At 45.9% G+C, this 19,736-nt stretch overlaps 1 protein-coding gene and 1 pseudogene across 2 annotated transcripts in view; both read left to right on the top strand.

Moving 5' to 3' along the window:
• Positions 1-19,736, top strand: part of TGFA (transforming growth factor alpha) — a 110,247-nt gene that overhangs the window by 34,891 nt on the left and 55,620 nt on the right. For both annotated transcript variants that reach the window (XM_043603606.1, XM_043603605.1), the window contains exon 2: positions 1,326-1,379. In XM_043603606.1, coding sequence (XP_043459541.1) covers positions 1,326-1,379 — 54 coding nt within the window. The remainder of the gene's footprint in view (positions 1-1,325; positions 1,380-19,736) is intronic.
• Positions 2,917-9,253, top strand: LOC122466888 (annotated as a pseudogene).

The raw sequence follows: 19,736 nt of genomic DNA, 5'->3' as shown, positions 1-19,736 counted from the left end.
CAACATGCATAGCAGAGGTTTGGGTTAGTCCTGTGCAGCAGGCGGTGACAGCACAGAACCTTGCTGGTTTTCTGTTCTGCCTTGATTCAGCTGCCTTCCAGGCTAACCCACAGGTGGCCCAGCCTGTGCGGGGCCACCATGGCATCTTTTTGCCTTTCAGTTTTAGGAAGTCAGTCTAACTTAGCTCATGCTGATTGCATAACTCCCAAGAGGTTCCTTCTTCATTAGAACTTTGCTGCTGTTTCTGGAAACTTTTGGTACTTTAACATGAGGTCACATAAGGTCATCTATCTAAGAGGCAGCTTCATGGATGTGCGACCTCTGTAGTCTCACAGAGTCCCATGTTCAGATGTCCCAAGCTTGGGGTTTTAGTGCTATGCAGCGGTAGTCTTGAAATTGTTAGTGATTTTATCTTTGAATTTATAGTTTGTAAGTGAACTCCAATGGGACAATGGAGTGTGTCCTGGGAACTTGGAGCCTTGGCCCAAGTTGATCGTATCAACTACCGTCTATCAGTGGGTTCTCGCCCCTGCCACACTCTGCCCCTGTTAGGGCCTGGACACAAGAAAAGTTGGTGTTAGGTGCGTGTAGCCCATGGCATCTCAGGGCAGGGCATGGTGGCAGCTGTTCCCACACTGGGCTGCTAGCTCCACGGCCTGCCTGTTCAGTGGGTGACTAGACAGGGGCAAGGCTCTCCTCCACCCCTGATCGAGGTACCTGATGATGCTTTCTGACCACGGAGGCTCTAATACCCTCGGGGGTCAGCTGTCTGCCTCAGTTGGGGTCCCTGAGAAGAAGAAATACCTGTCTGGATTGCCCTGCCCCATCTGGGTCACAGCACATCTGTCCAGCTTCTGGCAGGAAGGAAACCCAGCGGTGGGTGGTCGCCTGTGTATTCACTCACTTGTCACGAGGGCCCCCACGTGCTCAGCCTGAAAGAATCCTCAAGCCTCAAAGAGAGAGATCATGACATGCACAACAACGTGAATGGACTTAATGCCACTGAACTGTATGCTTGAAAGTGGTTAAAACAGTAAATTTTATGTATGTTTCACCACCACAAAAAAATTACATGCTATTAAAAAAAAACACCAGAACAGGTGGAGAGAGACCGTGGAAGGAAAGAAGGAAAAAACTTGTGAATAGGGGACCCACATTTTCATTTTGCACTGAGCCCCCCCCCCCCCCGCAAGCTATGTAGCCAGGCCTGCCTTTTGGCCACTTTGTAAAGTTGCCTGGTCTTTACCTTTCAAGCAGCCTGCCCTCGAGTCCTGAAAGTGCTTTGCTGAGCAGATGCTTACCTTTCCTCTCTTCTCTCCACACAGGTCTTCTGTTGGCTGTGTGCCAGGCCCTGGAGAACAGCACGTCCGCCCTGAGTGGTGAGTCCTGTCCCCTCCACGGGAGATGGTGTGGGAATACAGGAAGGGGGCAGGCCTTGGCTATTTTGTGGAGCCTGCTCTCTGAACTTCCTCTGGGGCTCCTGCCCTCTATGCTCACACGGGGCTGTCCCCTGAGCCCTTGCTGCCCTCCACCCCAGGGCCCGATTGCATTCCTGGGGGGTCTCCACTGTGGGAGCAGGAGGGCTGTTCCCCCTCCCTCAAGGTTCGCCATCTCCCATCTCTGCTCTGACAGTCTGTGTGGGCAAGCGTCGTGGACAGCAGAGCCTGCAGGACCCGAGATCTCGGAACCATCCTCAGTTTCCCCACTCATGTAATCATGCATCTAAAGTGGAACCCAGATTCCTAAACCCTTTTGTCTGCTTCTGCCTGGTGATCTGTGTTTCGTTATTTTATGGCTTATCTTTGACATTTCTAGTAGTATTTCCCTTATTTCATTTTAAAGATCCTAGATCAACATATTGGAAGGTTTGGGAAATGTAGGAGGCAGACCTCCCCTGGTCAGAATACCACAGACACATCCACTATTGCATTGTGCATTGCTTTTAGCCTTTGTCCAGGTGCGCTCATGTTTTTATACAGTTAGTCATGGTGAGAGAACTGTTCTGATTCCTGCTTTTTAAATGCAAGTTTTGGAGTTGTGCATTTTTCCATGTCGCTGGAAGGTCTTGAAATGTATCCTTTTAAAATGTCATGATGTTCCATCAAGATGGATAGATGTGATTCAATTAAGCATTCCCCATTGGATATTTATGCTACCCCCACTTTAAATTATGGTGCTACCTGTTCATGCCTAGAAGCTTTTTCTTCTTAGGTTTCTTTCCTCAGGATATATCTCTGGGAGCAAGAACAAATTTATTTATGACCCTTGTAACAAATCGCCAGATAGCTTTCTGAGGGAATTAAGCTAACTTTAATGTCAGCAGTGCATGAATCTTCCAGGTTCACTATTCCCTTGGTGACATGGAGTATGCTGTCATCTGTCACTGCAGTGGACACCTGCTGTATCTCCCTAGTTATTTCAGGGAGGTATATGTGGTGGTTGGGGGGGGGGGTTGTTCTTATATATTCATAAATTCTCTCACCAACCACACAGTGTCCCTGGTACTTTGCTCTTCTCTTCCAGACCTTTCCCTCCAAACACACTGGAGGTATGACTCCCACTGGGTACCACTGATTCTGTAGCCCCACAGACTGCCCCTTGGAGCTGTTGTCCTTGATGCAATTGAACTCTTAAGGTGTCCAAACCACTTGGTGGCCCGTGATGCTACAGAAGAAAATGCCTTACTTTCTCTATATTCTATATTTCTGGGGCTGGGGTGGAAGGGTGTGTCCATCCCAAAGCAGTACTTCCCAAAGTTCAGGATCTATCAGAGTTTCTACTTTTTAATGACCTCCCCCATCACAAAGGGCTCAGATGTGAATATATTGGGGGTAAAGGAGGGGCATTGGTTTATGACTCCACCATGCTGGTCTCAGAATTGTCCTATCTCCCTTCCTAGGATCCATTTACCCCCAGATGCATCCTCAGCCTCTCCTGGTCCTCACTGTAGGACCTGGTAGGTTAGAGCCAGATTGTCTACTGCGTCACTCAGTAAGTGATGTAGGCAGTAAGTTGCAGTGATGGCAGATACTGATGCTACCATCCATGGGGAGAGGGGGCTCTTCCTCCCAGTCTCCAGCCATTCATACAGACTACAGACAAGAAAGACCTGGGGGATGTTGTACCTGAGCCCTATTCTCTCAGCTGTGGCTCCTGCCAAGATCCTTTGGAGTTTCCCCTGTCTCTCCTGGGCAGACATGAGGAGACCTGCTATATTCATCCCAAAATTACTGTCCTTGGTGCACTAGTGAGCAGCTTCTGTTCCATCTTCTGGACTTGCTTCTGTGAGAATGCCTCTGATATCAACAAGTACTTGAGGTTTAGTCTTCTGCATTGTGTATCTTCAAAGAACTAGTCACACCCTACTGTGTTGCACATTACCCTATAACTGGCTGAGGGCCACTCTGTGACCCAATGTGGTGGGTGAGAGCAGGGGCAATGCCACAACTTCTAGTGTCCAAGGGACCTGAGGATTCCAGTGCTGGTGGACAGTCTGTGGAGAAGGGAAGTGCGCTGCCTGCCTGGCCTCTGCATTACTCTCTGTTTGATGGGTCAGTTAGCCATGGGACTTGTGCCCCAGAGAGGTTGATGGAATAGCTCTATCCATTTTTACTTACTCTCCACCCTGCCTCTTTGGACCCAGACGTGAGTCCAGAGAGAGCTGGGCTGGGAGACAAGTCCAAATGGCAGTGATGGTATCATAGCCACCTCTTCAAGGACTAGGGCTTTGTGACTGAATCAGGCTTGTTTGCTTAACTTCCTCTTCCTTTAGAGTGACCTTCCTTCTCCCCGAAGACTCCTCAGGCCCTGGGAGGCCTTGAGCACTCCCATCCCACCCCCACTCTGACCTTACCAGACATAACTGAAATCCTGTTGTGGGTGCAGTGCAAATGGGGGACCACCCCACCAGCCATATTCACCACCCCAACATCGAACTGTGTGTATTGAACTCTAGGCTAATTCAATAAGTAAAACTATTTGTTACTGTTAACTATGGAAATCTTCATACCCAGAAGTAATAATGAAATCAGTCCCCACATATCTGTCACCCAGCTTCAGCAGTTACCATCGCTCTGCCATTTTTCTTTCATCTGTTCTCACGCCATTTTGGTTTTTTCCCTTTGCTGGGATATTTCAAAGCAAAGCCCATTTCACTTGTGAATGTTACTTCTCTCTCACAGATAAGGACCTTAAAAAACAAACCGATAGTCCCGTTACACCAGTAAAAACAACAACAATCCCTTTTTGTTCGATCCTTAAATATGGAGGGTAGATGATGCTGCATTCAGTTTTTCAAGCTGTACTTTCAAGCTACATTTAATTTGCATTTCCTTTAATGTTTTCATATTTTGCTTTCTAGTTAATTTCCTTTTTGGTGAACACTGTTTTTGTAAAGTGTGCTCATTTGTATACTGGATGACTGACTCACATCTGAGTCCCTCCTAACCCCTTATCATCTGGATGCTGGCAGGCTCACTTACCACTTACTGAGTCTCAGAGCTGTGCATTGAGATATAAAGATGGGTTGTTGTAGGACAAGAGCTACAAGGCTTTACCCATGATGTGAATATTCAGGTCTCTTCACTCAAGCGTTGACAGGAATGAGAAACAATATTGGTTATGAGAAGGCTTTGATACATTCTGTGCTGGAGCATAGACGTACTCAGGATTCAGCTCTCACTTCTTGATGGAGCAGCATAGAGAGAAAATTACAAACTCTGTATGCCAATCAAGGGTGGTGTGTGCACTTGAGGGAACATGGGACTGATCCCATGTGGCTTTCTTGTGCTTTTGGGGGAAAAAAAAGTTCCATGCACTTATTACTTAACAGTTACCCTTGGCCTTTCTTGTTGAAGTTTCATTGGTTTCTTCCAATCTTCCTCTCTCTTAGACCCCCAAATGTGAAGGGTAAATTATGCCAGAGGCAGAGGAAACTGGCATCGTTGTCGTAAGTGCTTTTCAGACCTCCATTTTGAGTGGGACACTGGAGCGATACATGCCTTAGGCTGGAGGTCAGGAATGCTGTGCGTTGGGGCCCAACTGGTCTCAGTTTTGCCAAGACCCTGGGCAAGTTGTTCATCTGGTTCCTGTTTGGATCTGAGTTTCCTCATCTATTGGACTTGAATCAGGAATAGCCTATAAGATTTTCCACACAACCACTCTGATAAATTGGTAGAGACTGCTTGGAAAGCTTTGTTCAGAAGGATTATAACCCTGCCTTGAGGCTGTTAGGAAATATGGTCACGATCAATTATTGGTGATGCCTGCCATGGACCCAAGGTGGAGAAGCAATGGTGTGACTGCCATATATTTAATTCTCTTGGAACCAGATTCTCTTTTACATTTCGGTTCTAACATTCTAGTTGAAGAAGCAGACCTTCTTCATCCTTGTCCTCAGGGAGCCCACCACACAGGTGACAAGAGAGTGTGGGAATCCATAATCCGAACCTCATTATAACCTGAGGCCACCTCAGCTGACTGCTTCGTGGGTGATTTAGACAATAATTGCTGTGGGAGTGAAGTCAATAGTCTGGGGGTTAGGACAGAAAATTTGTAACTGGTTGGTTGTTAATTCGTAAAGCACACAGAGAAGCATAGCTGGAGGCAGAATGAGGGTGACAGAACCTACAGCTTAGAACATCCATCACACCCTCCCAAGGAAGGAGTTACAACCCATCTTCAAAAGGCACCTTTTAATGCCCCTTGAAAGGGACAGAATGCACCCGGTTAAGTTACTGTGTGGCTCCTTGCTTAACCCTCCGAAATGTTGTGCATTTCCCAGGCTGCCCATCTGGTTCTCATGTTTTCATGAGACTCTAATGACTGAGGGGTGTGGTAAGGGCCTTGTTCAGACACCTGGCAGCAGGCTCCGGGCTTCGCTCTGCTATCTGCCTTGCTTGATCTGCGTGCCTCTTTACCTCTGAACTTCTCCTTCCTCTAGCCGTGTCTGACACCACCTAGCTGGAATCAGGAAGCCTTTGAAGGCCCGCTTGAGTTAGCATCTGGGACTTTTCAGAGGTGGTGGTGAAAGAAGATGGTGAAGATGTTCTTTGGGGGTGTCGTTCGTGGGGAAGGTCACCATGATCGCTGGCTTGGGGAGGTGGTGGCCGGATTTGGGTGAGGACATCGGGCTTAACGATACAGAGAAGGTGAGCTCAGGCTGAGGGCACACAGAGGGAGGGAAATCAGATCATATGGAAAAGCCTTTGAAGGCGTTACTTGTTTGAGAAACAGGTAGAATGTGGATCAGCCAGCAAGCAAGAGATCTATTGATTGCTCATCTCCCCTAACAAAAGCTTTTCAGAACTGCAAACTGCTTCCCCGTTCCATTGTCTGGAGTTTTCCCATGTGGAGCTGGAGTCATTCTAAAATTAGAAGGCTCACGTGCTCTACCCAGGTACACAGTTCGCCGTTCCAAGTAAGTGTCTGTAGCACAAGACACGTGGTGTGCTTTAGTTCGGGGGGGAAAAGCACATACAACTGAGTGTGGCAGGACTTGCCTGCTGCAGAGAATGTTTGGAGGAAAGTGGGGCCTCAGGAGAGAATCAGGGATTCTTTCCTTTCCTCTCTAGGATTTATCCGTGTCATCCAATTCTTCATTTGAATTTCTATTTTTTGCAGAGGAGACTATGCCAGGGGAGAGGGAAGGTAGCTCAGGGTAGTAGACAGGCCAGAGGATGTGGAATCAAGGATTATAATTCTGACTCACTAGCTGCATAGCCTTAGTAGATCTCTTCAGTCCCCCTGAACCATCAACAAACTTAAGGAGGGGGATTAGGCAGTATCTTTTCAAACCCTGAGTCACAAAATCACTTTAGTGGATCACAGCCAGCAGTTTCAAAAATGAAATTAAATAGCTTAGAATAGACAATTTTAGAGTGAAGGAAGGTCAGGGAATGATTCATGAGAGTCTTGTTTTAGTTATGAATGGGCACATACTGACTGGCATTCTGCATCATTTACTTGTATAAACTATACCTCTATTGTACCCTCCATAATCTCCAGATTTATTTCTTTAGTATGAGAACTTGGACACTTAAAGTGCTATAAATCTTTCTAAACCTGTATATTACCCTCCCCATCATACACCTAGTTTTTTATAGCTGACTTGTTCACCTCTAATTTAAAGCAGTTCTTTTAATCTATTCACCTTTATCAAGTCTTTCCAAAACAGTGAACTTACAATAGAAACAACCACTTATACACAGACAATTCATTAGTTTATGTAATATATAATTAAGTTACGTAAATACTGTGAGTATAACCAACATAAACAGGTTTGGGAACAAAACACAAATGTCCTGTGGGTAAACAGTTGGCTTACCTGGTAAAAACAGAAATGGTCTGGTAAACCAGACTAGCTAACTCACTACGTTTTTGCACGCTGATCTAGATGATTTTAGGAGAGAATGGGGCTGTGTAAATCAGGGGCTTGGTTTAAGCCGAGCTCAGGTAAGAGACCATCTGCCATCTTCGAAAGAAACAAGGCAAGCGATGCAACTTGTGGATTTTTAAAAACATCAGTGCCCATAGAAGGCTTCCTGTTCTCCCACTTCTTAGCTGTGGACATTTGTTAGCACACATTGATTGAGTACTACCTCCTCCTGGACATGGGGCTAGGCCCTGGGGATACGTGTGAGAAGTAAATGAGCCCTGCCATCAGAGAGCATAGGGCAGGTAGATAAAAGTGGATGATTTTTACATCTCAGAGAAGAGCATCAACAGAGACAATCTACCAAAATGGATTTCTTTGAAGAAGACACCTGCTTTTGTTATATTCAGACTTACCTTAAAAAAAATTTTTTTTTAATTTTTTAATGTTTATTTATTTTTGAGAGAGAGACAGACAGAGTGTGAGTAGGGGAGGGGCAGAGAGAAAAGGAGACACAGAATCCAAAGCAGACTCCAGGCTCTGAGCTGTCAGCACAGAGTCCAATGCAGGACTCAAACCCAAGGGCCGCGATATCGTGACCTGAGCCAAAGTCGGACACTTAATCGACTGAGCCACCCAGGAGCCCCTCAGACTTCCCAGTTTTAATCAAAGTACCACCTTCTACTTTTTATTCTCTTCGTTAAATTGTGTCTTGCTCCTTTTTTCTTTTTTTCCTGCATCCACTGTGAGCACGAAGACCTTGTCAGCCATCACTCCAGAAAACATCAACATCTCTCTGAAGGGCCCCGCTGTTATTGTGAAGGGCCCCAGAGGAGCCTGTGGAAGGACTTCAGTCACATCAGTGTAGAACTCAGTCTTCTCTGAAGGAAAAAAGAAAAGGCTCCGGGTTGACAAATAGTGGAGAAATAAAAAGGAATCGGCTACTGTTCACACTGTCTGTAGTCATGTACAGAACATGATCAAGTGTTACACTGGGCTTCCATTACAAGATGAGGTCTGTGTATGCCCACTTCCCCATCAACGTCGTTAGTCAGGAGAATAGTTCTTTTGTAGAAATCCAAAATTTCTTGGGCAAAAAATACATCCGTGGGGTTTAGACAGGGCCAAGAGTTGCTCATTTAGTATCTCAAGCCCGGAAAGATGAGTTAATTCTTGAAGGAAACAATGCTGAACTTGTATCAAATTCAGCTGCTTTGATTCAGCAAGCCACAATGGTTAAAAACAAAGCAGAAAATTTTTGGATGGTGTCTATGTTTCTGAAAAAGGAACAGTTCAGCAGTCCAATAAATAAGATCTAGGTTGTCCAGCTACAGAAACAGCAAAATCCTGGCTGATTCCTCAGCATTTTGATATTTTAAATGTGGAATAAAAGCTGTATATTGATTTGAAGGGGGAAAAAAATTGCGTCTTGCTCAGCGTGGCCCATGGTACTGAGCTGGCTTTCCCTGTGATTGGTCATTCTCCTGACTCTGGCAACACAAGGTGCCTGGAAGAACAGAACCTGACTACACATCAGCGTAGGTAAAAGGGGCTTGATTTTTAAGGGATCGGCCCTCACAGAATCACTGGAAATGCTGCACAGCCTGGCCCAAGGAATGCAGGAGCCAGGAGATCCTCAGCTATAGCCGTTTGTACACCCTGTACCTACTGCAGAGATCATTCTATACCAACTCCTCCCATCTCTGTGCCTCTGAACTCAGAGTCTCCAGAGAGAGAATCAGGTTTGTCTTGTCTTCCTTGGTCAAGCGGTTACCCAGCTGCTGTGGTCAGGCTGGGAGAGGAATTACCTCTGGCTAATGGGAATATAGGTGATTTTAATTTCCTTTGTACTTTCCTATTTTTCTATCATGTCAGCAATGGGCATATTTTTTTTTTAATTTTTTTTATACGTTTTTATTTATTTTTGAGACAGAGAGAGACAGAGCATGAACGGGGGAGGGTCACAGAGAGAGGGAGACACAGAATCTGAAACAGGCTCCAGGCTCTGAGCTGTCAGCACAAAGCCCGACGCGGGGCTCGAACTCACGGACTGTGAGATCATGACCTGAGCCGAAGTCGGACACTCAACCGACCGAGCCACCCAGGCGCCCCAACAATGGGCATATTTTAATACCATAATCAGGAAAGGGGTTGGCTAGATTTTTTAAAGGACAGAAAAGGCAGTAGCTCCTGTCTGTTCGCAGGTCTGTGGGTCAGCATGGATTGAGCGCAGACACGTCTGTCTTGCCCGGCGCCTACTGCTATCACTGAGTCCCAAGTGGTGTTGCTGTTTCTGGTGCATGGGGACCTGCCCTCCTGGCCTGCTTGAGGGCTGCCTGCTCCCTGCAGCTTGAAGCCTACACCTTGCTCCTCGGCACAGCAGGCCCTGCAGAGACCTTGCTGTTTGGAGAGATGGGCCCTGATAGGACAATCACCAGTTCACCTCCCAGTTCTGGGGGTGCTTCTCCAAACTCTTCTCCAGTAGCCCTTTGGCTCCTAGATCTTGATCTACTTTGCAGAAATGCTAAGTACCTGATACCTCTGAGTTTCAACAGAGAAGGGGGGTCTTTCTGGGCTCCTGGCCTTGGGGCCAGTCTCTAGAATGTGAGACTCTAGAACTAGACAGGCTAGGTTCAAATTCTACCTCTGCCCCTTACTAGCCGTGAGACCTTAACTACTTAACCTGTCTATACCTCAGCTTCTCTATCTATAACATAGGAATGGTCGTAGCACCTGCTCGTAGGGTTCTTCTGACAATGAAGAGCTTACACGGCAAGCACTTGAAGCTATGTGAGCATACAGTAGGTGCTCGAAGTGTGAACTGCTGTTGCTTCTGTGCTCAGTATATGATTGGTGATGCGCATAGTGTGAAGCAACACCTGTATCCTCACACTGCTTTTACCCCCTGGAGTGGCATCCTCAGGCAGTGGTTCTCATTTCTGTGTGTGTAAGAGTCCTCCCGGTGACTGCTGAAGCTCCAGTTCCGGGGCCCCGCCCCAGTGTGGTCCAGAAATCTGCACTTGTAGTCCTCAGCCACATGGTGCTAAGGCCCAGTGGGAAGAAGCCAATGGCACATGACCTCGTAGGCTACGGTGCGTTCTCCTGAGGGCAACGGCACTTCCCTTCCCTGGAACGCTCGCTCTTCCTCAGCTGGACAGTGCTGGTTCTGGGAGTCCACAACAGACTTTCTGGCATTCACTGGAGAGCTTGGTAAAGAGAATCAAACACCTCAGAACTCAGCCCATCACCTCAAAAGATCCTCTTTCTCATTATCTTTGCCTCTAGTGAAATGATGAACATGATAGCTTGGGATAAGGATCAGCTTTATTTTCTGAGAGCCCAGGCACAAGCCTCCAACTTCTGAGTTTGGGAATAGCCTGGAGGGTCCAGTTATTTACTAATGAAGGGACCTTTAGCTAATCCAGCCAGGCTCAGATGTCCTCCTTAGCAGGCTCAGCAGCTGTTTGATTTGCTGACTCCTTCCAAATCTTTCTTCTTAATTTCCTGACTTGAAAGTTATGGCCTTACTCTTTTATCAGGATGTGTAATGGGAGGTAATTTCTATATCTGGACATTTTTTTCAACAGGTTGCATTGACTAAGATGTTTCTTGAATGCCAAAGCATACTAGCGCTGTTTTAAACGGGGGGAAAAACAGATAAGCTGAAATAGAATAGAGGTCTGTCTTAATTCTGCTCATGTTGGTGCCATGTAGCCTGGGGTTCAGAAGGGGAACCTTTTTCTTCCCAACTGTCATTTGGCAGCCGGGCTGAGAATCTCTTTTTCTGGGCCTTTTTGCATCCTGTCTTTGGGGACTTGGGATATAATGAACATCTCTCCTTGCCTTACACAGTACGTCTCAGAAAGGCATTTTTAGAATCTTGAAAGGGGAAGGTGTTAGATCTTGCTATGAAGTCTGTCACAGTGACTCTTCCTGGTGTTCTGAGGCAGGACAAATGGCAATAGAATCAGGAATCACACAACACTCAAGGGGAGACTTGATAAAATTCTGGGGCTAGCAGGCTTTCCACCTGATACCCTGTTAAAGAAACACAGCCCAGCACAGTGAAAGGCTCTAGAAACCCAGACGCTCATCCAACCAAATGACATTCATATTGCAGTTGTCATTACACACAGTTTCCCCAGGTTAGTACTCCCCAACCTTTTCCAGAATAAAGACCCAATCTGAACATCAAAAGTGTGTGACACACCACAGTGAGGTACCACTTCATACCCGTCAGAGTGGCTGCTATCAAAAGGCAAGAAATAACAAGTGTTGGTGAGGATGTGGAAAAAAGAACCTACTGGTGGGAATGTAAATTGGTGCAGCCACTATGGAACACAGTATGGATGTTCCTCAAAAAATTAAAAATAGGGGGTGCCTGGATAGCTCAGTCAGTTGAGTGTCTGACTTTGGTTCAGGTCATGATCTTGCAGCTTGTGAGTTCAGGCCCCACATCGGGTTCCGTGAGGTCAGTGGAGAGCCTGCTTTGGATCATCTGTCTCCCTCTTTCTCTGTGCCTCTCTCTCTCTCTCTCTCTCTCAAAAGTAAAGAAACATTTTAAAAATTCGAAAAATAGAAAAAATAAAAATAGAACGACCCTACGATCCAGCAGTTCTACTTGAGTATTTATCGGAAATGAAAACACTAATTCGAAAAGATATATACACCTCTGTGTTCATTGCAACATTCTTCACAATAGCTAAGATATGGAAACAACCAAAGTATCCACCGATGGAAGAATGGATAAAGAAGAGGTGTGTGTGTGTGTGTGTGTGTATGTACACACACACACATGCGCACACACATACACACACACAGTGAAATACTACTCAGCCATAAAAAAGAAGGAATTCTCTCCATTTGCAACAACATGGATGGACCTTGAGGATATTATGCTAAGTGAGCTAAGCCAGAGAGTGAAAATGCTATATGATTTCACTTGTATTTGGAATTTTAAAAAACAAAACAAATGAACAAATAAACTCATAGATGCAGAGAGCCAGATTGGTGGTTGCCCCAGAGGAGGGCACTGGCAAAATGGAAGAAGGGAGTCAAAAGGTACAAACTTCAAGTGTTAAATAAGTCATAGGGATATAATGGATGGCATGGGGAATCCAGTCCATAACATTGTATTTCATATTATGTGACTTTATATGGTGACAAGGGCTACTAGACTTACTGTAGTGAATGTTTCACAGTGTATACAAATACTTAGGTGTTTCTTAAAAGAATCTTTTTCATAGATTTCTCTAAAACAACAGTGTTATTAGGCATATGAAACACAGGGGAATAAAACCTGTAGGACCCCAAGCTCACACAGCCCATAGGGATGAAAACACAGTCTTCCCAGGCTATGTGCAGTGCCCCCACTTGCTAGCTGCCTGGGCTGTGTATCCAGGGGGGGTGGTTGCTAGGTTAGAAATTCTCACATTATTCAGAGCTTATGCTTTCCTTGATTTCAGCTTCTCATTAGCAGGTGAGGGAATTATGCCTTTTTTCATCTATTTAAGTTTGGCTTGATGGCAGGGTGCTTAAAATAAAAATCCTATGAATCTGATAGCACAGTGGTTGCAGTATAGGCTAGAGCCAAACAGCCGTGGTGTAAGCCTTAACTGTGCCCCTTGAGGACTGTGACCTTGGGGGAGCTCCTTAACCGCTCTGTGCCTCAGTTTCCCCATCTGTAAAGTGGAGACAACAACTGAGCCTACCTCATAGGGCCATTATGAGGATTAAATGAGATGACCTATGTAAAGCATTTGAACAGTGCCGGGTGCATAGGAAGTTCTGTGTAAGTATCTGTTACATGAATCTTTTTGTTTAGATTTACAAAGACAGAGTGAGAAAGCAGTAACGTTTGTGTGAGAAATGGTATCTGAAATACCAAGATGGCCTGAGACAGTTGGTGGCAGGGATGTGATTAGAGTCTGAAGGCAGACCAGTCTGAGGCAGGGTCAGCCTCACAACTCAGTGCTCAGGAGCATGCCCTTGACGCACAGTGCAGGTCAGAGGAAGCCCCATTTTGCCACTGGGAAGTGATGTTCTAGAACCTGCCCCTCCAGTAGATGCTGAAAAGTGCAGCTTTGCTTTCAGAATTACGGCACCCAATGCAGAGGAAACGGTCTTCCCCTTTGGTGACAGGGGAAGCGTGGGATGGTGTGCTCTCTTTCTGAGCGGTGAGATTTAGGAGGAACAGAGGGAAATTGGAGAGCCACCATGTGGAAATGCTGGAGGTCAGCCAAGGGACCAGAGGGTAGAGAAGGTTGAGAACTTCTTGGCTTCCTGTGTCAGGTGCCTGACACGTGTCACAGGACCCCAGAAGGGAAAATGGTGTGGTCACTTGCCCGAGGATCTCACATTCTCTCTTGCTACACGGAAGCCCTTGGACACCGTTGTTTGAAGTCTGAACAGGCTGCTGTCACATCATGGGCAGGGTTCAGGGAGAAGATGATGATCACATGTAGGGACTATTTATAGTGATTTATATGAGAACAGTGCACTCCTAATTCCCCTTTTGATTGTAATGATTTAAGAATCTAAGTGGGAGCACAGGTTAGAAATGCATAAAGATGGGAAAATAATTAGACAGTTAAGCCGAGACTATACCTAATTGAGGAGCTGAAGGTTGGGATTCAGTGGCTCTTAGGATTAACCATCCAGGTGACAACGTGGAAGAAAATCCTATCTTTTCAAAAAAAGAAAAACTAGTTCTTTGGTACCCTTGAGAAAGGGGATATTATACTGGAGGGATCTTTGGCCCAATTTGAGTTGAATGTATCTATCTAACTTCTTTTCTTTCTTTCTCTTTCTCTCTCTCTTTCTTTCTTTCTCCCTTTTTCTCTTTGCTTCAGGATTCTTATGTTAAGAATATTTTAAGATTCTTATGATTGAATGTGAGGACTTACTGTGGAGGGCTGTGCTGGGCACCAAAGACAGACAACGGACAGCCCCTGCCCTCGGGGCCTTTAAGTGGTGGGGGTGAGGGATAGAACTGCAAACGGTAACCTGAATTAGATGACTGTCCACTAGAATTATAAATCGAGCAGTGGCAGGAAGGGCCCACCACGGGCTGTCCTGCCTGAGGGGACTGAAGAAGGGCGCTGCAAGGCTGAATCTTTCATCTGTGCTCTGCTGAAAGGAAGGTCTTCCTGGTTTGGAAATCGCTTCAGCCATGACGGAGGGCTTGAGGATGTGTGTTGAGAGGATCCTTGATGGATTCAGAATCCAGGATCTCTTGTCTGTGAACCATGGAAAGGAGTACAGCCTCCAGACCGTTTTTTAATAAGTTAAGTTTAATGTTTGTTAAGGATTCTGAAACACAGTGAAACATCTAGGCCTCCTGTTACCCATATGCACGATGGCATGTCTTGTGCCGGTTATGCCCACAGTTGGCTTCTCTAAAAGGACGAAGGGCACTTCTGATTAGGAGAGAGCGGAGGAGGCCCCCGACAGCCTGTTTTCACTGCGCTTGAGGGAAGGAGCTCAGCTGAACAGGTCTTCCCCCGCTGCTCGTCCCTCTTCAAGTTAAAATTCTCGGGGCGCCTGGGTGGCGCAGTCGGTTAAGCGTCCGACTTCAGCCAGGTCACGATCTTGCGGTCCGTGAGTTCGAGCCCCGCGTCGGGCTCTGGGCTGATGGCTCAGAGCCTGGAGCCTGTTTCCGATTCTGTGTCTCCCTCTCTCTCTGCCCTTCCCCCGTTCATGCTCTGTCTCTCTCTGTCCCAAAAATAAATAAACGTTGAAAAAAAAAAAAATTAAAAATTCTCAACCTTGGTTAAAGAGTGTTGATACTACTGAGCTATCCAAATAGTGTACTCTTGTAAAAAAGTCTTAAAAGGTGTGCTTTTGCCATTAATACTGCACATTGACTTATTTTCTTAAAGTTGGCTTAAGTACTATAATTTGTGAGTAAATATAATCTCCTGAACCAAGATGTTGTTTGGGGAGAGGGCTTTGACAATGATAATATTTTTAAATATCCCTGTATTTTTATTGGTGTTCAAAGGCTTATATAGTTACAAATATGACACATGGAGGATACTGAGTTCTTGTTTTGTTTTTAAGGGAATGAGTGCCCAGTGCTCAGTGTATCCTCCTTGAGGAAAGTACCTTTTTTTTTTTTTTAAAGTAAGCTCTACACCCAGCGTGGGGCTTGAACTCACAACCCCAAGATCAAGAGTCACATGCCCCAATGACTGAGCCAGGCAGATGCCCTAGAAAAGTGTGTCTTTAGAAGCCTCTGGCAGCTGTCGAGAGCTGCACGGTTCAGCACTGCAGCTACAAGTGGTCACGGAGCACTTACCACGTGGCTAGTCCAAATAGAGGTGTGTTAAAAATATACAATGTACACTGGATGTTGAAGACTTTCTTTATGCTTCTTTTTATGCGCTCTTATTAATGTTTATATTGGTGGCTTATTGAAATGACACTATGTTGACTATGCTGGGTTAAATATTCAAATCCATCTCACTCTTTTCTTCCCCCTAAAGGTGGCTTCTAGAAAGTGTGAAATCACCTAGGTGGCTCACATTTGTTTCTACCGGACAGCAGGGCTCTAGAACCTTGCATTACCTTTGTTCCCTCTCACTTCCCTCCATCCCTGAATGCCAGCCCCTTGGGCCATCTCTCCTCAAGCTCATCCTGTTGTTTTGCGCCAACTTAGCTGTCTAATGCTTTCTTGCATAGCTGTACCCATGAACATGCTCTGCTTAGGCTGTGTTGACTTGTCCTTTAAGATCTAGGTCCTATACCTCCCCTTTCACAAAGCTGCTCTGTCTATCTTCAGGCAAAATTAATTTATCCCTCTTCTGTCCCATCCCCTTGTTTTTTTAAATATTTAGTATTTCCCCCTGCTGCCTTTTCTCTTCTGGTCTGCTCCTAGAGGACAGGGGTGCCTGCCTTATTCTTCTGTTTCTAAGGTGAACACTTAAATCAGTGCCCAACATGGGTGAGTGCACAGTAAAAGTTTAACGAATCAATGAATCCTCCCTCCCTGAGCTCAACCAATTTCTGTATAGAGATCTGAAACACACACGCACACGCAAAGACATGAAACACAGGAGGTTAACCCGGCATTGGGCTTACTTCTAAAAGTGGAGGCCACAGGCTGCTAGCATAAGAATCATCCCGATGTTTACAAAAAGTAATATTACCGGACTTCAGACCAACAGGTTCTGTCAGGAAATGTTAGGTTGTGCCGCAGTGACACACGTCATTACCTTCATAGCAAAAGTTTAATTCTGAGTGTACTGTGGGCCCTGGGTCACCCTCCGGGGAAACTGATGATTCAGGTTAGACCTTCATATCAGCAAGAGGGATGTAAGATCTAGTGACAGTGGTTGACAGTCTCACCCAGATATGTGTCACTTTTTTTAGTTTTATTTTTCATATTTGTGAGAGAGATCGAGACAGATCACGAGCAGGGGAGGGGCAGAGAGATGGAGACAGAATCCGAAGCAGGCTCCAGGCTCTGAGCTGTCAGCACAGAGCCCGACGCGGGGCTCAAACCCATGGGCAGCGAGATCATGACCCGAGCTGAAGTCGGATGCCCCAGCGACTGAGCCACCCAGGCGCCCCGATATGTGTCACTTTTTAGTGTTCACCTTTCATTACCTGAAGCACTTATGTGGCTATTCCAAACTACAGAGGTTGAGGAAGACCAAGACTTCTGCATGCCTAGAAGTAGAGAGACGTGTATATTGCTACACAAGCCTAATATGAATCTCGAAGTGAGGTCCAGGAATCTACATTTTTAATTCCCTTGGTGACCCACATTCACACTAAAGTTTGAGGGCCATTGGGTAGGCCAGGAGTTCTCAACCTTAGCTGCTCACTATAGTTGCCTGGGGAATTTTAAAAACACTGAGGCCCTAGCCCTACCCCCAGAGATCCTAATTCACAGGGGCTAGAGGAGAGGCCAGGCATCAGTAATTTTTTCAGTCTTCCTAGGGAATTCTAGTACATGTCCAGGGTGGAAAGCCACAGGGGTAAGAAAAAGAGCAAAGACCTTTGAATCCTGACTATAATACTGACTAAGCCTCAGTTTGCGTATCTGTCAATAGTAGTGAAGATCAAACAAATGTGAAAATATTTGTTAACTACAGTATTGAACAAATATTGGCTATTATTATTCACTGGCAGGTACGGACATTTAGATAAACTGGGTTTGTATACACTCTTACATGCACATGCCGTTCGTTTACTCCCTCCCCCACACAAAGCCAGGGAAGAAGGAAAGTGTCCTCTCCACCTCTGCCTTCTGCCTCCTCTTACAGTCAGTAAATGGGCGGTCCCTTCTCCCTCCCTTCTGCTGATGTTGCTGATAAAGGGGAGAAAGGGAAGGAGAAAAACATCTTCCCTGCCTCTATCTTCCTCTCCATGGCCTATTCCAGAATCCTTAGCCTAGGGCTTTTGTTCTGCCATAGCCTTTCCAAGGCCCCTTCCCCTCACACTCCCTTCAGTCCAAGACCTGTGTCTTATGCCTGTAATTCATTACAACCCTATTTCCAACCTCTTCCCGTAGCTCATTCCCCACTGACCCCCAGTCCCATGCCAGGACAGACAGCAAGCATCATGGCCCTGGGGGAGGCCCTTTCCTGCTCTCCAATAGGTCGAGCAGCATAGGAAATCCATATACTCAGAAAATGGGTCTGCAAGGCATTGTCCCAGAGCAGTGTCATTGGGACTGGCAGATTCGGCAGCTCTGTGTTTGAGGGGTAGGGTAATACCAGCTCTTTATAATATGTTGTTTCCTTTGATTTAATATTTGGTGTTAGGTTAGATCCTGAGGTCTAACAACTGGTTTGCAAACAACTTCTTGAAATGCCTCTGGTCTGTCACCTGGAAATTGCCTCAGAAGTAGGCTTTCTTTAGTTACAAAAATACCACATTGGCTTTCTTCCATTGACAGAGCTAAGAGTTAATGCTGAAGTAAGCTGTTTTTAATTATTTTTCCTCTCATGTCCAACAGTTTTCAAGTCAGAACAATGCACGAGTCCCTCGCAGGAAATAAATGCAATACTGCTTATAAAAAATACAGATTTGTGCATGTGATGTGAATCGTGGGCTTATAAAAGGATCGAACAAATCCCTCAGCCTAAACAGCTGTGATATTATAGATCCTTGGAAATGATTCTTACTGGTATGACTAATACCACTGAGGTCCTTGGCAGTGGAGATTTGATGTCCATCATCAGATTTTGGCCACCCTGGCTTGTCCAAAAGCTGGACCCCACTTCCTTCCTATGCAGCAGTCAGAGCCTCCCCGCTACCATGGGCTCTTAATCGGAAGTCAGCGGGGCTGGAATGCAGTGTGCCCAAAGGGAAAGATGCTCAGGGAGCTTGCACTTTGTCAGCAGGGACTGCTGGTGCAGCTTTTCCCTATTCCACCTGCCACATAGGTGCAGTTTTGTTTTGTTTTGTTTTGTTTTTCATTGATTTGTGCCTGACATTAGGTCTAAAATCGATACTGGAGACTCATTGAATGAAACAGAAATGCTTAGCAATCTTAAAATGAGCCTCTGTATGTCTCTGTGGTATACTTTCTTGCAAATGACATAGTTGAACATGTATTTGAGTTTCAGGTTTAAATTACAATCCAGTGCAGTATCTCCACGTGTCACTATCAGTTATAAGAACAACAGCAGGGGTGCCTGTGTGGCTCAGTAGGTTGAGTGTCTGACTCAGTTTCAGCTCAGGTTATGATCTTCCAGTTCATGGGATTGAGCCCCGTGTTAGGCTCTGCACTGACAGCATGGAGCATGCTTAGGATTGTCTCTTCTTCTCCCTCTCCCTCTCCCTCCCTTCCCTCCCTTTCTGTCTCCGTCTCTCTCCCCCCCTCCCTTCCCCCACTCACTCATGCTTTCTCTCTCTCTTTCCCTCTCTCTCTCAAAATAAATAAATAAATTAAAAAAAAAAAAAACAAAAAACAGCAGCAGCAGAAGCAATGTGCTTTCAGAGTAAGACCCAGGCAGTCTCCTGCTGCATGCATCCCCCGCCTCCCCTCCCCGGCTGCAGCTAGCAGATCTGTCCTCCTTCCTCTCTGTACTCCAGCTCTCTGGCATCCTTTCCTTTTCTCCCATGTGTTGGACACCTCTCTGTCTCTGGGCTTCTGCACTTGATACTCCTTCTGCCTAGGATGCTCTTTCCCCAGTTTCCCCCACGACTGACCCATTTGTGCCCTTCGGACCTCAGATCTGCTTCCCCTTCTCAGAGACATCTTCCCTAATGGTAACATCCTACAGCAGCTCTCTGTCCCATCTCTGTTCACGTCAATTCCAAGTGCTCACTGCTGTCTCTAACGCTTTCATTATTTCATTTGTTTGTTTACTTATCATTTGTCTGCCTCCCCCAGTAGACCTAAGTTCCT

The sequence above is a fragment of the Prionailurus bengalensis genome, chromosome A3 (genome assembly GCF_016509475.1).
Source record: "Prionailurus bengalensis isolate Pbe53 chromosome A3, Fcat_Pben_1.1_paternal_pri, whole genome shotgun sequence".
NCBI lineage: Eukaryota > Metazoa > Chordata > Mammalia > Carnivora > Felidae > Prionailurus > Prionailurus bengalensis.
This window is presented reverse-complemented; position numbering and strand designations above follow the sequence as displayed.